This window comes from Oncorhynchus masou, unplaced genomic scaffold, assembly GCF_036934945.1.
Source record: "Oncorhynchus masou masou isolate Uvic2021 unplaced genomic scaffold, UVic_Omas_1.1 unplaced_scaffold_3482, whole genome shotgun sequence".
Classification (NCBI taxonomy): Eukaryota; Metazoa; Chordata; class Actinopteri; order Salmoniformes; family Salmonidae; genus Oncorhynchus; species Oncorhynchus masou.
Genome location: NW_027009890.1, coordinates 25,277 through 38,252, shown reverse-complemented (window position 1 = coordinate 38,252; position 12,976 = coordinate 25,277). Strand labels below are relative to the sequence as shown.

The window sequence follows — 12,976 nt, the reverse complement described above, 5'->3', positions numbered from 1 at the left end:
GAGAGGAGCAAACAAAAATATAGGTTGTGAAAAACTATCCATTTACTAATATACTTGCTCTACAGAGAAGAAATTGCAACATGTAGAGTGACTCTCTCTGACAGTGATACCATTGGATGCATCTGAAATGCCATCCCATTCCCTATATAGTGCACTATATGAGAATAGGGGTGTCATTTGGGACTATCCCAAGTGTCCCCTGGCCTGCTGTCTGTCCGTTTGTCCCTCTCACCGGAGGTAAGCTATCAGGTACCAAATGGCCCCGAAGAAGAGCCAGGTGATGGCATAGGCCATGACGAAGACGAAGAGAGAGCAGCGCCAGTTGAGGTCCACCAGCGTGGTGAAGATATCTGTCAGATAACGGTACGTCTCCCTCATGTTGCCGTGTGAAACGTTACAGCGACCATTCTTCTCCACATAGCGCTGAGTCTTACGTCTCTTGGCTGCAGGCAGGAAACCAGGCCAGGAAGGGAGGGAGGGGAGAGAGAGAGAGAGAGAGAGAAGAGGAGTGAGACAGGGAAAGACTACAGTGACATATCGGCAGTAGGACTAAGGGAATGAGCAACAGGAAGATGGGTTGGGGGGGAGAAACCAGAGGAACAGGCATTTTACACAGGAGGGGAGGAGGGTAGAGGGGGGGGTTAGAAGTGGAGGAGGGGTGGGGGGTAGAGGTAGAGGAGGAGGGGGAGTAGGAGGGAGGGGGCGGGTAGAGGTGGAGGAGGGAGGGAAAATATGCATTCAATAACCACCTATCTGCAGACTGTAGAGAGCCAGAGAGAACACAGTGTGTGCATCCCAAATGGCACCCTAATATATAGGAAATAGGGTGTCATTTGGGATTTAGCCTGTCTGTCAGTGTAAATCATTTAAAGCCAAACACAAAACCTTACATTGGTCACAGAACACTGCCAGACGGTCGCTTAGTAACCTCTCGTTCTAGATAGATTCACTCTCGTGGCGCCAACAATGTCTCAGGTCAGAAAAGAAGAACAGTCCTGGGAGAGAAAGTGTGCATTCCAAAATGGCCCCTTATTCACTACATAGTGCCCTACTTTTGACCAGAGCCTTATGAGATGCAAATAGGGTGCCAATTTTGGACACCGATAAAGGCAACATCACTACTACTCACCCCAGCCAAATCTACCCCTCTCCTTCTCCACCACCCGAGGCAGCTTCTTAACGTACTCCTCGGATGCTGCATTGGCCTGCCTCTCTGCCAACTTGGACTTCCACGATCTGTTAACGCCAGGCTGGGTGGTATCCGTGGTAACCACATGGCCCAGATCCTCAGACACATCAAACACTCCGGTGGAGGCCGTCACCTCGCTAGCCTCTTGCACTGGTCCCTTCCCTTTCTCCACCACGGGCAGAGAGAGGGACTCTGGCCGCGAGGGGAAGGCAGAGTCTTCAAGCGCCATCAGGAATGATGGTGTGTGTGTTTATATCTCCCCTATGGCAGACTCTGTCCAATGGTTATTGACGGTTTAATCCGGTTCTTTACGTTGAGGTCCTAGGATACAAAACAAGAAGGGGGAAATGTATCCAAATTATTATTGTGAGATCATAGAAGTGTGGGGTATCTAGAGGGCTCTGCATGCTGTAAATATGTTCTACAGGGAGTGTTGAAGGGCTAGTGTTGAGCATAACTTATGCCCTTCACTATACTGAATAACACTAGGTTTTCATCCCAAATAGCAACCTATTCCCTTTATATAGTATGCTACTTTTGAACAGAGCCCTATGGACAAAATAAGTGCACTATAGCAATTAGGGTGGCATTTTGGTAAGTAGTCTTCTGTCCCTCAAGAAATGGTCCTGATTCGATACCCATCTCTCTCTCTCTGGCCTGACTCAATACCCATCTCTCTCTCTCTGTCCTGACTCAATACCCATCTCTCTCTCTCTGGCCTGACTCAATACCCATCTCTCTCTCTCTGGCCTGACTCAATACCCATATATCTCTCTCTGTCTGTCCTGACTCAATACCCATATATCTCTCTGTCTGTCCTGCCTCAAATACCCATCCTCTCTCTCTGTCCTGACTCAATCACCCATCTCTCTCTCTCTGTCTGTCCTGCCTCAATTACCCATCTCTCTCTCTCTGTCCTGACTCAATACCCATCTCTCTCTCTCTGTCTGTCCTGCCCTCAATTACCCATCTCTCTCTCTCTGTCCTGACTCAATACCCATCTCTCTCTCTGGCCTGACTCAATACCCATATATCTCTCTCTGTCTGTCCTGCCTCAAATACCCATCTCTCTCTCTCTGTCCTTGACTCAATACCCATGTCTTATCAGTCCTGACTCAATACCCATGTCTCTATCTGTGATTCTACACCTGCATTGCTTGCTGTCTGGGGTTTTAGGCTGGGTTTCTGTACAGCACTTTGAGATATCAGCTGATGTACGAGGGCTATAGAAATAAATTTGATTTGAATACCCATCTTTCTCTCTGTCCTGACTCAATACCCATGTCTCTATCTGTCCTGTTTTCAATACCCATCTCTCTATCTGTCTTGACTCCTTTCTCTGCACAAACCCTCCTATTACCTTCAGTACAGTCTAATCTATATTAATGGAACAGTTCAGATGTTACAGAGAAATGGAGTGAAGCCCTGATCAATGTCCCAAATGGCACCATTTTCCTATGTAGTGCACTACTTTTGATTAGGGGCCCATAGGGCTCTGGTCAAAAGTAATGAAGGGACCTAGGGTGCCATTTGAGAGTCAGAGCTGAATAATTCACTGACAAGGACAGATTGGTCATTTCTCCTGTCTGACTGTGGGGGATGGGGAAAGTGAATTTGGTCCGAGAAAGAGTCACATATTGCCGAGACAAACCATATGCTGTACATGCAGCCTTAAGAATAAGGTCATTAGATTGGTCATGCATAGCCTTTGCCTGTCTGTTATGGGAGCACAATAAATGACAGAAAGGAGGCTATTATTTATCAGAAAACGTACAATGTCACTTTTAACGTATTCTGTAATATAAGAATACAAAACAGCTATAGGACGGGTTCCATTCTAATAATGTGCATAATCACCGTGTTAGTATAAAATGGAGCCCCGTTTCCTCCAGTGATATAAAACACTACCTGGATAGAATATTCGGTAACTAAACGCGTGGGGTGATGGAATAGCCTACGGTGTTGACTATTCAACAATGACGCATTAAACATTTCTTAATGTATTCGATTAGCAAATGCACATTTATCAATCATAAAGAAAACAACAGTGATTTATCTTACCTGTAGTGGGGTTTGTCCCGCTTCATCTGGTAATTGCCTTATCCTATTAAACAATATCCTGTCCCCGTATTTATTTATTTATAAAGGACCTTACAGATGAGTGGATGGTCCAAGAGCGAGCTCGGAGATCTTCCGCTCAGGTTCGATCATCCGACAATTTTAATGTTTATCATCGGCTCTGCTGATGAGGAGGGTGTTCGACGCAGCATCAGTTCAGTCCTCTACTCTCTCAACAGGAAACAAAGGCAACCTCAACCAAACGACTCTGCTTTTTAGATGTCTGTAATCCTCAATAAACAGCGTGCTCACAAATAGCATATTCTTATATTTTTCCAAGTTTGTCTTCAAAGAGTTTAAAATGGTGGCAGTTCGTCCGTACAGACCATTGGGTATAGACAGTGAAGCCAGCAGCGATCCGCATCAGATAGAATTGTATGAATTACGGCAGCTGCGCAGGTGTTAGATCATGGGAGCGACAGTCGAGGAGGATGCTGTCATCACCATCATTCATAAACCATCACCCAGATTCATGATTACGACAAGCATTAGATATTTAAACCATTGTGCTGTTTTTTGTCAACTGTTTTACACTGATGGTAAAGTCTGGACATTTTAGATGCCGATGATGTGAGGAGGCATTTACAACCCGAGGTTGCTATGGAGATCATTTTATGATCCAGTTGACATATTCTTCAATAGGCTTGCAGAAGGTCGCAATGTTATTCGGTCTGTGGAGGATGACTTTTCGAAAATAAATGAATTCATATCCATATGAAACAACCAGTTTCTGAACAGCCAAATAGCAACAGCGTTTCAATTATAGTATTTAATACTGTTTTCCAGAAAAAAATGGTATTCTGATGCATTCAATGGTTAATCACATCTAGTCTATTATGTTTTATTATAAGGGTTTAATTTTTGTATTATGAGGTCGCTTCGTGTGCAATACCACTTCAATGCAGCAGGTGACGCACCTTGTCTGTATTTGTCACACGCCGATAAAGCGACCGGAAGCGTAAAATTGTTCCCTTTTCAAGATGTCGGTGTATGGCCCCGTGGTGAAAATTCACCCTGTCGTTCTCGCGTCCATCGGCGATTCTTACGAACGAAGAAATGAGGGAGCGAGTCGTGTGATCGGAACCTTGCTTGGTAATTTAACTATAAACTTACTTTAGCTCTAATGAAAATGGATTAGACGCGCAGGGAGGCGAACAGCCTGTCTCAGCTAGCTAGCTACGGCTAACTTAGCTTGCATCACTTTGCTGATGCATTGCCAGGCTCTCACATCCTCTTGTTCCAAAAATATACCAAAGCTCCTCTGATTATAAGATTTGACCAAGTATTAAACGTTTTTAGCTTGCCTAGATTACTGTGGAATGTTTATGTTGTTGAAACGTTGCTGGCTAGCGAGTAACAAGTTCCATAGAATAGTTCAATTTGTCCCCGTATCATCGGCACAAAACGAGTATCGCAACTTAATGCATTCCTTGTCTTCCTCAGGTACCATTGACAAGCACTCTGTGGAGGTCACCAACTGTTTCTCCGTCCCCCACAATGAGTCTGAAGATGAGGTGATGAGAAGTGTCACTGATACAACTATATACTATCTAGCTATTGCTGTAGTGTAGACATTAGGAAAGCTTGCATATGTAGGCCTAGAAGTGAAACTGATGTCTTTGTGATGGTGACAGGTTGCTGTGGACATGGAGTTTGCCAAGAACATGTACGATCTTCATAAGAGGGTGTCACCCAGTGAGGTCATTGTTGGATGGTGAGTAGGCTTATATTCTTCCCTAGTCCCATTAGAAAAAAGCTGTTGTCCCGTGCCAGTACTAACAATTATTGACAACTTATTCAATGAACTAGAAAAAAGTAAATTTGTTCAAAGTAAATCTGTTTGCCTGTGTCAGAACACTGCTCTAAAGTCAAACCATTCTCCTTCAACAGGTATGCCACAGGCTTTGAGATCACTGAGCACTCTGTGTTGATCCATGAGTACTACAGCCGAGAGGCCACGAACCCCATTCACCTCACCATGGACACTGCCCTGCAGAGTGGCAAGATGAACATCCGTGCCTACGTCAGGTCTGTGACTTCCCTCACTTTAACCAGTCTCTCTTCTTCTGTCTCAGTACTGTAGTTGGTCCACTGAAAAGCTATTGTTGACTCCATCCCAAGCAGAGTTGCTTCAACTCCCTGTGACTTCCTGATCTCATCTTTCAGTTGTTTTGTTCTGTTTGCATTTGCTGTTTCGTTACTTTCCTTTAAGCACTTTTGTATTCCTTATGATAGTTTAAATAAATTCATATCATTTTTTCCCATTGCTTCGGTTGCCATGACAGTGCCCAGATGGGTGTGCCGGAAAGACTGTCGGTGTGATGTTCACTCCCTGAGTGTGAAATACAAGTATTACGACACAGAGAGGATAGGAGGTCAGAACCTTCATTCTTCTCTCCTTGTTTTCTGTCCCATTTGTTCCTGGTTTGGACACGGTTTTATTTGTTGAGTCATGTCTTCTTGTTGGGGTGTGGAAATCCTTACTAAAATTGATCAAATATTTTGTATATTCTAGTTGATCTTCTCCAGAGGACGAGAGATGCTCCTAACACCACCAATGGGCTGACCTCTGACCTCTGCCAGGTGGGCGGGGCAGCAGGCCGCGTTCAGGACATGCTGGCCACGGTACTGACCTACATTGAGGATGTGTTGGTGAGTAGCCTACACAACAGAGCCTATATTATGGCTGCATCCCATATTACATTACGGAGACGTTCCGTTATGTCAACCTTTTTTAACGTATGCAACTCATCGGAAAATAGTTGATTTTAGTTGAGTTACGACTTAATTTGTGTTTATGCGTCTCTGTGGCCATAACCTAAGCTTTTCTTTCTGTATGTTTGTCAGTCTGGTAAGCAGATGGCAGATAACAGTGTGGGACGGTACCTGATGGACCTGGTCAATAAGGTCCCTAAGATCACAGCAGAGGACTTTGAGACCATGCTCAACTCCAACATCAACGTACGTTTTTATGCCTCTTGGATTTGGGCCTGTATTTATCAAGTGCTGGTTTAGGATCAGTTTTGCCTCTTTTTTTTTTTTTTTACATCACAATTACATGGTTGTGAATCTGATCCTAGATCAGCACTCCTCCTCTGAGACGCTTGATACATACGGCTCCTCATCTGTGGAGTTGATTCAGTTGAACAGCCATAATATATGTCCCTTGTACTCATGACATTTGTGTGAATGTATACCGTTTCTCTTTCACAGGACCTGTTGATGGTGACCTATCTATCTAATCTGACTCAAGCACAGATCGCCCTGAATGAGAAGATTGTGGTACTCTGAGCATTGAGGGATCAGGATGGTTTAGTTCTTAATAAAGAGTGATGGATAAAAAACTTGTTGGTATAGCTCAAATTAATAAAGGTGATATACAGTACAGTGTGTAATTTCAATGTTTGCTTGCTACAACTGAAGGGATGTTTTCCAGCTAAAATAATTTATTTGCAGATTCCACAATGTGTTCCTGAATGGGACAATGCATGCCGAGTAACATCATTTATATTTCTGGAAAAGCAGTATGAATATAAATTAAAGCTCCGAGTTTGCTTGTGTGAGTACTCTCCTGCTCTTGGTGGTTCCAGAAGTAATAGAAACGGGCCTCGTATTTAGGGCCCTGTGTTTTCTGCAATCATGGGACATAAATGTTTTATCCTGCATTTTAATCCTCATTCAGAAATGAGAATTGGACCAAGACTATGCAAAACACAGGGCCCGACTCATACAGTATGATGACAATGCAGATTAGTTACCCGTCCCTAGGATGAAATCCCTATTTGGTCCACAGGGTGGCACTAAAGAGCTCAGGTCTTGCCTGGCACAGTTTTATTTCTTATTTTATTTAACCTTTATTTAACTAGGCAAGTCAGTTAAGAACAAATTCTTATTTTCAATGACAGCCTAGGAACAGTGGGTTAACTACCTGTTCAGGGGCAGAACGACAGATTTGTACCTTGTCAGCTCGGGAGTTTGAACTTACAACTCCAACGCTCTAACCACTGGGCTACCCTGCCGCCCCAGTGAGGGGTCTCCTAGGCAACGGGGGTCATAGAGGGTAGGGACTGGGAGAAGATCAAAGGTCCAATGAATTCTGATGACCATAGGGTCAAAGAGAGGTTGTGTATAACCCAAGATCTGTATGGACCCTGATCAAATGTAGGGAATATGGTGCCATTTGACAGCATACTCTACATCTAATAGTCATCTTTCGTATCTTTCTGGGCGGAGTCAACAGTTACAGTTGAAGTCAGAAGTTTACATACACCTTAGCCAAGTACATTTAAACTCAATTTTTCACCATTCCTGACATTTAATCCTAGCAAAAATGCCCTGTCTTAGGTCAGTTGGGATCACCACTTTATTTTAAGGATGTGAAATGTCAGAATAATAGTCGAGAATGATTTATTTCAGCTTTTATTTCTTTCATCACATTCCCAGTGGGTCAGAGTTTACATACACTCACAAGAATTTTGGCCCATTCCTCCTGACAGAGCTGGTGTGACTGAGTCAGGTTTGTAGCCCTCCTTGCTCTCACACGCTTTTTCAGTTCTGCCCACAAATGTTCTATAAGATTGAGGTCAGGGCTTTGTGATGGCCATTCCAATACCTTGACTTTGTTGTCCTTAAGCCATTTTGCTACAACTTTGGAAGTATGCTTGGGGTCATTGTCCATTTGGAAGACCCATTTGCGACCAAGCTTTAACTTCCTGACTGTCTTGAGATGTTTCAATATATCCACAATTTTCCTCCTCACAATGCCATCTATTTTGTGAAGTGCACCAGTCCCTCCTGCAGCAAAGCACCCCCACGACATGATGCTGCCACCCCCGTGCTTCACGGTTGGGATGGTGTTCTTCGGCTTGCAAGCCTCCCCCTTTTCCCTCCAAACATAACGATGGTCATTATGGCAACAGTTCTATTTTTGTTTCATCAGAACAGAGGACATTTCTCCAAATAGTACGATCTTTGTCCCCATGTACAGTTGCAAACTGTAGTCTGGCTTTTTTATGGAGGTTTTGGAGCAGTGGCTTCTTCCTTGCTGAGCAGCCTTTCAGGTTATGTCGATATAGGACTAGTTTTACTGTGGATATAGATACTTTTGTAACTGTTTCCTCCAGCATCTTCACAAGGTCCTTTGCTGTTGCTCTGGGATTGATTTGCACTTTTCGCACCAAAGTACATTCATCTCTAGGAGACAGAATGCGTCTCCTTTCTGAGCGGTATGACGGCTGTGTGGTCCCATGGTGTTTATACTTGCGTATTATTGTTTGTACAGATGAACATAGTACCTTCAGGCGTTTGGAAATTGCTCCCAAGGTTGAACCAGACTTGTGGAGGTCTACAATTTTTTTTCTGAGGTCTTGGCTGATTTCTTTTGATTTTCCCATGATGTCAAGCAAAGAGGCACTGAGTTTGAAGGTTCAAATTATGTCAATTGGCCTGTCTGAAGCCATAAAATACTTCTCTGGAATTTTTATACTGCATGCAAAACCCGCTATTACAGCATTATGATCTGAGGTACTGGGCTTTGTCTGTGTCCAAAATAGCAGCTTATGCATCGCTGCTGACCAGAGCCCTATGTACTATACATTACATTTACATTTAAGTCATTTAGCAGACGCTCTTATCCAGAGCGACTTACAAATTAGGGAATAGGGTGCCATTTGGGATGTATGTATCCTACGAGAGAGAGAGAAGCTGGGAGGGGATAGAGGATCAGGGTAGTCAGCAGCAGTAGACTGGTGTAGCCGTAGTTAGTTATGGTCAGTAAGTAACAAATGCAAAACAACAACAAAAGGAGTTCTGCATTTCTCCATGGAAACTGCCTTGTCCCTTTGTGGAGCCCTGAAAGGGTACTGGTCTAACACAAGAACACAATGGCCATGTGTCTTCACACAGCTTTAAACTCCTCATTAGTTTGGTCCTAGTAAACATATCTGTGGCCCAAATGGTACCCTATTCTCTATATAGTGCACTACTTTAGACAAGAGCCCTATGGGTTGTGTTAATGAGCCTCGAGCATGTAAAGCCTCCCTTTAGAGAACAGTTCCATAGTTCCTACAGTAGCTCTGGGTCTTTGCAGTACGTGTGATGATCTACAATAAGCATCCATTCACACACTGTATCGAGTCTTGCCGCTCTTTAGGTTATGCCACAATACAAAAGATCTCTCAGCCCAATTTGGTTCAGATAATTAAAGTGTCGGTAGTTGATAGTGTTTCCCTATCGTATGCTTCACAGTTGAACCACGTGTGATTCATAAGCACTAATTCTAGTTTTTAATGAGAGGCCATTATGTGTAACCCTGCCAAGCCAAAATTATAGCCAAAATTATAGGTGCAATGGAAATGTATGCTTTTTTTTCGTGGAATGAAGTCATGAATTTGTGACAGCGAGATTGTTGCTGTCGTTTGCTTTGCTTTGTTTTAGTTGTGCCAGCTGACATGAACATAAATACATCTCTTCTGGGGATAGGGATGAATTCATGTTTGTTGTCACAGACTTGTCAACCCCTATTACTGCGGTGTCCCAAATGGCACCATATTAAATACGTACTGCACTCCTTTTGACCACGGCCCATTGGGCTCTGGTCAAAAGTAGAGAATGATATTGTAAATAGGTTGCCATTTGGGACAAAGGTACTATCTGGCCCTCCCATTGGCTTATCTCCAAGGAATGCCAGTGAGTCACAACATTCCAACTGGGAACAGAACATTGGCCTGCTGGTTTGTTTGTTGGAGAACTGTACAGTCCTCTAGATGGAATACTATTGTGTGTGTGGGACATTTTTCACCCCAGCGCTCAGTCTTTGATTAACTATGTCCTGACAATTAGGTCTTATGTTGTGTTGTTGTATGTGTCGAACTGCTTTGCTTTATCTTGGCCAGGTCGCAGTTGTAAATGAGAACTTGTTCTCAACTTGCCTACCTGGTTAAATAAAGGTGAAATAAATAAATAAAATAAATAAAAACATAATTCTGCCTGGGACATTTCTCCACATTTCTAGCAGCGAGGATTCATTTGAGAAGGATTTGACAAGGTCCCAAATGGCACCCTATTCAGTACACTACTTTGGACCAGGGTCCATACGGCTCTGGTCAAAAGTAGTGCACTATGTTGGTAAAAATGTTATGGTACTTATTGGATAGTTTCTCTCTCATTTTACAGTCTGTCAAAGGTCTTGAAGTGTCCAGCAGCAAGATGAACCATAAGGCTCGACCTCAAGTCGTTGTGGCAAAACCCAAAACAGCCGTCCCTATTTCTATAGTGTTTTTATATCTTCTACATCTATGATGAGAAAGCATATGTTTTTATATCTTCTACATCTTTGATGAGAAAGCATATGTTTTTATATCTTCTACATCTTTGATGAGAAAGCATATGTTTTTATATCTTCTACATCTATGTTGAGAAAGCATATGTTTTTATATCTTCTACATCTATGATGAGAAAGCATATGTTTTTATATCTTCTACATCTATGATGAGAAAGCATATGTTTTTATATCTTCTACATCTATGATGAGAAAGCATATGTTTTTATATCTTCTACATCTATGATGAGAAAGCATATGTTTTTATATCTTCTACATCTATGATGAGAAAGCATATGTTTTTATATCTTCTACATCTATGATGAGAAAGCATATGTTTTTATATCTTCTACATCTATGATGAGAAAGCTTCTACATCTATGATGAGAAAGCTATGATGAGAAAGCATATGTTTTTATATCTTCTACATCTATGATGAGAAAGCATATGTTTTTATATCTTCTACATCTTGAGAAAGATATGTTTTTATATCTTCTACATCTATGTGAGAAAGCATATGTTTTTATATCTTCTCATGGTGCTTCTACATCTATGATGAGAAAGCATATGTTTTTATATCTTCTACATCTATGATGAGAAAGCATATGTTTTTATATCTTCTACATCTATGTTGAGAATGCATATGTTTTTATATCTTCTACATCTATGATGAGAAAGCATATGTTTTTATATCTTCTACATCTATGATGAGAAAGCATATGTTTTTATATCTTCTACATCTATGATGAGAAAGCATATGTTTTTATATCTTCTACATCTATGATGAGAATGCATATGTTTTTATATCTTCTACATCTATGATGAGAAAGCATAGTTTTATGGCACATTTAACTTTGAGGGCCCACACTGGTTAGTTCAATTCAGATGACAGTGTTAGAGAATGGTGACTTCTTTCACCAGAGCTCTATGGACCTTTGTCAAGTGTAGTACACATATAGGGATTAGGGGCCATTAGGGCTGCGTCCTGTGTCTCCAGTATGATCCAACTTCCATAAGAACTAAATGCTACTTGTGGCATTTCATTTTTACTGCTTTTATGTTACACTCCTCTGTAATAATAATAAGTATTAATGAAAGTTGTAATTTTGCATCAAAATTATTTTATTACCCAGTGAGTCAACACTCTGTTCTGAAATAGGCCCAACATGGTTTCAGTTAGGGTTGGGGTCAGACAGGCCCAACATGGCTTCAGTTAGGGTTGGGGTCAGACAGGCCCAACATGGCTTCAGTTAGGGTCTGAGTCAGACAGGCCCAACATGGCTTCAGTTAGGGTCAGACAGGCCCAACATGGCTTCATTTTGGGTCAGACAGGCCCAACATGGCTTCAGTTAGGGTCAGACAGGCCCAACATGGCTTCAGTTAGGGTCTGAGTCAGACAGACCCAACATGGCTTCAGTTAATGTCAGACGGGCTCACAATGGCTTCAGTTAGGGGAAGACCACCCATGGACTGCCAGACAGACACGGGTAAAAATGATGATACACTAGCAATTTCTTTAGGCAATATTGCTGACAATGGAGATATGAAATTAAAATTACATTTCCTAATTTATTTCCGCATCTCTTACAGCTTGTTGCTGCCTGTTAACTAGATTTTGTTACGTACGTCGTCGGAATGAGACCAAAGTGCAGAGTGGAAAGTGTACATCTTCTTCATTTAAAATGAAGACCAAAAAACAACCAAAGATAAAGGACCGTAAAGTTCTGCAGGGCCATACAGCTACTGTGCAGAAACAAGATCCCACAAACTCAGGTGGAAAACAGCCTGCCTAAGTATGATTCCCAATCAGAGACAACGATAGCTGCCTCTGATTGGGAACCATACCCGGCCAACAAAGAAATAGAAAACTAGAATGCCCACCCAAATCACACCCTGACCTAACCAAATAGAGAAATAAACAGGCTCTCTAAGGTTAGGGCGTGACAGATTTAGCGTTTTATGTCACAATTCTAAGATAGGAAGCATCATCCAGATAGCCAGCTAGTTTAACATACAAAAAAACAACAATCTAAAACAAAAAATTAAAGGTAAAACCTACATGGCTAGTTGGCAAGTGAATTAGCCTGTTTGTCCCATTGACTTAGCATGGGTTTTGGTTAGCATGCTGATTGATTAGCATGCACCCCAGCGTTAATATATTTTTGTCATTTAGAAATGACAAACTGAACACTGTATGTATAAATGTAACCTATCATAGCAGGCGTGATCCAATATTGTAGTACAGAAACATTTGAGACATGAATTGACAACATTTCATTCCAAAAACAGGAGTGGAATTTCTCTCTCTCTCCAAAAATATTTTAGAACCGCAGATTGATCACATTACCAAT

At 42.1% G+C, this 12,976-nt stretch overlaps 1 protein-coding gene and 1 pseudogene across 1 annotated transcript; one reads left to right on the top strand and one right to left on the bottom strand.

Annotated features, from left to right (window-relative positions):
• Positions 1–212: 212 nt before the first annotated feature.
• On the bottom strand, positions 213–3,294 carry LOC135534493 (G protein-activated inward rectifier potassium channel 4-like). The gene is made up of 3 exons (XM_064961460.1): positions 3,251–3,294; positions 1,130–1,510; positions 213–443 (listed from the first exon to the last, which is right to left on the bottom strand). The coding sequence occupies exons 2-3, from the start codon at positions 1,416–1,418 to the stop codon at positions 229–231; spliced, it is 504 nt and encodes a 167-aa protein (XP_064817532.1). The 5' UTR covers positions 1,419–1,510; positions 3,251–3,294; the 3' UTR covers positions 213–228.
• Positions 3,295–4,249: 955 nt separating this feature from the next.
• LOC135534494 (eukaryotic translation initiation factor 3 subunit F-like) lies at positions 4,250–6,692 on the top strand (annotated as a pseudogene).
• The last annotated feature ends 6,284 nt before the right edge of the window (positions 6,693–12,976 follow it).

What these genes read in the sequence shown, in the direction of transcription:
- LOC135534493 (XM_064961460.1), bottom strand. Translation starts at nt 1,418, where the DNA reads ATGGCGCTTGAAGACTCTGCCTTCCCCTCGCGGCCAGAGTCCCTCTCT. An exon ending in GAGGGGTAGATTTGGCTGGG is followed by an intron (nt 444 to 1,129) that starts GTGAGTAGTAGT and finishes TCCTGCCTGCAG; the next exon opens with CCAAGAGACGTAAGACTCAG.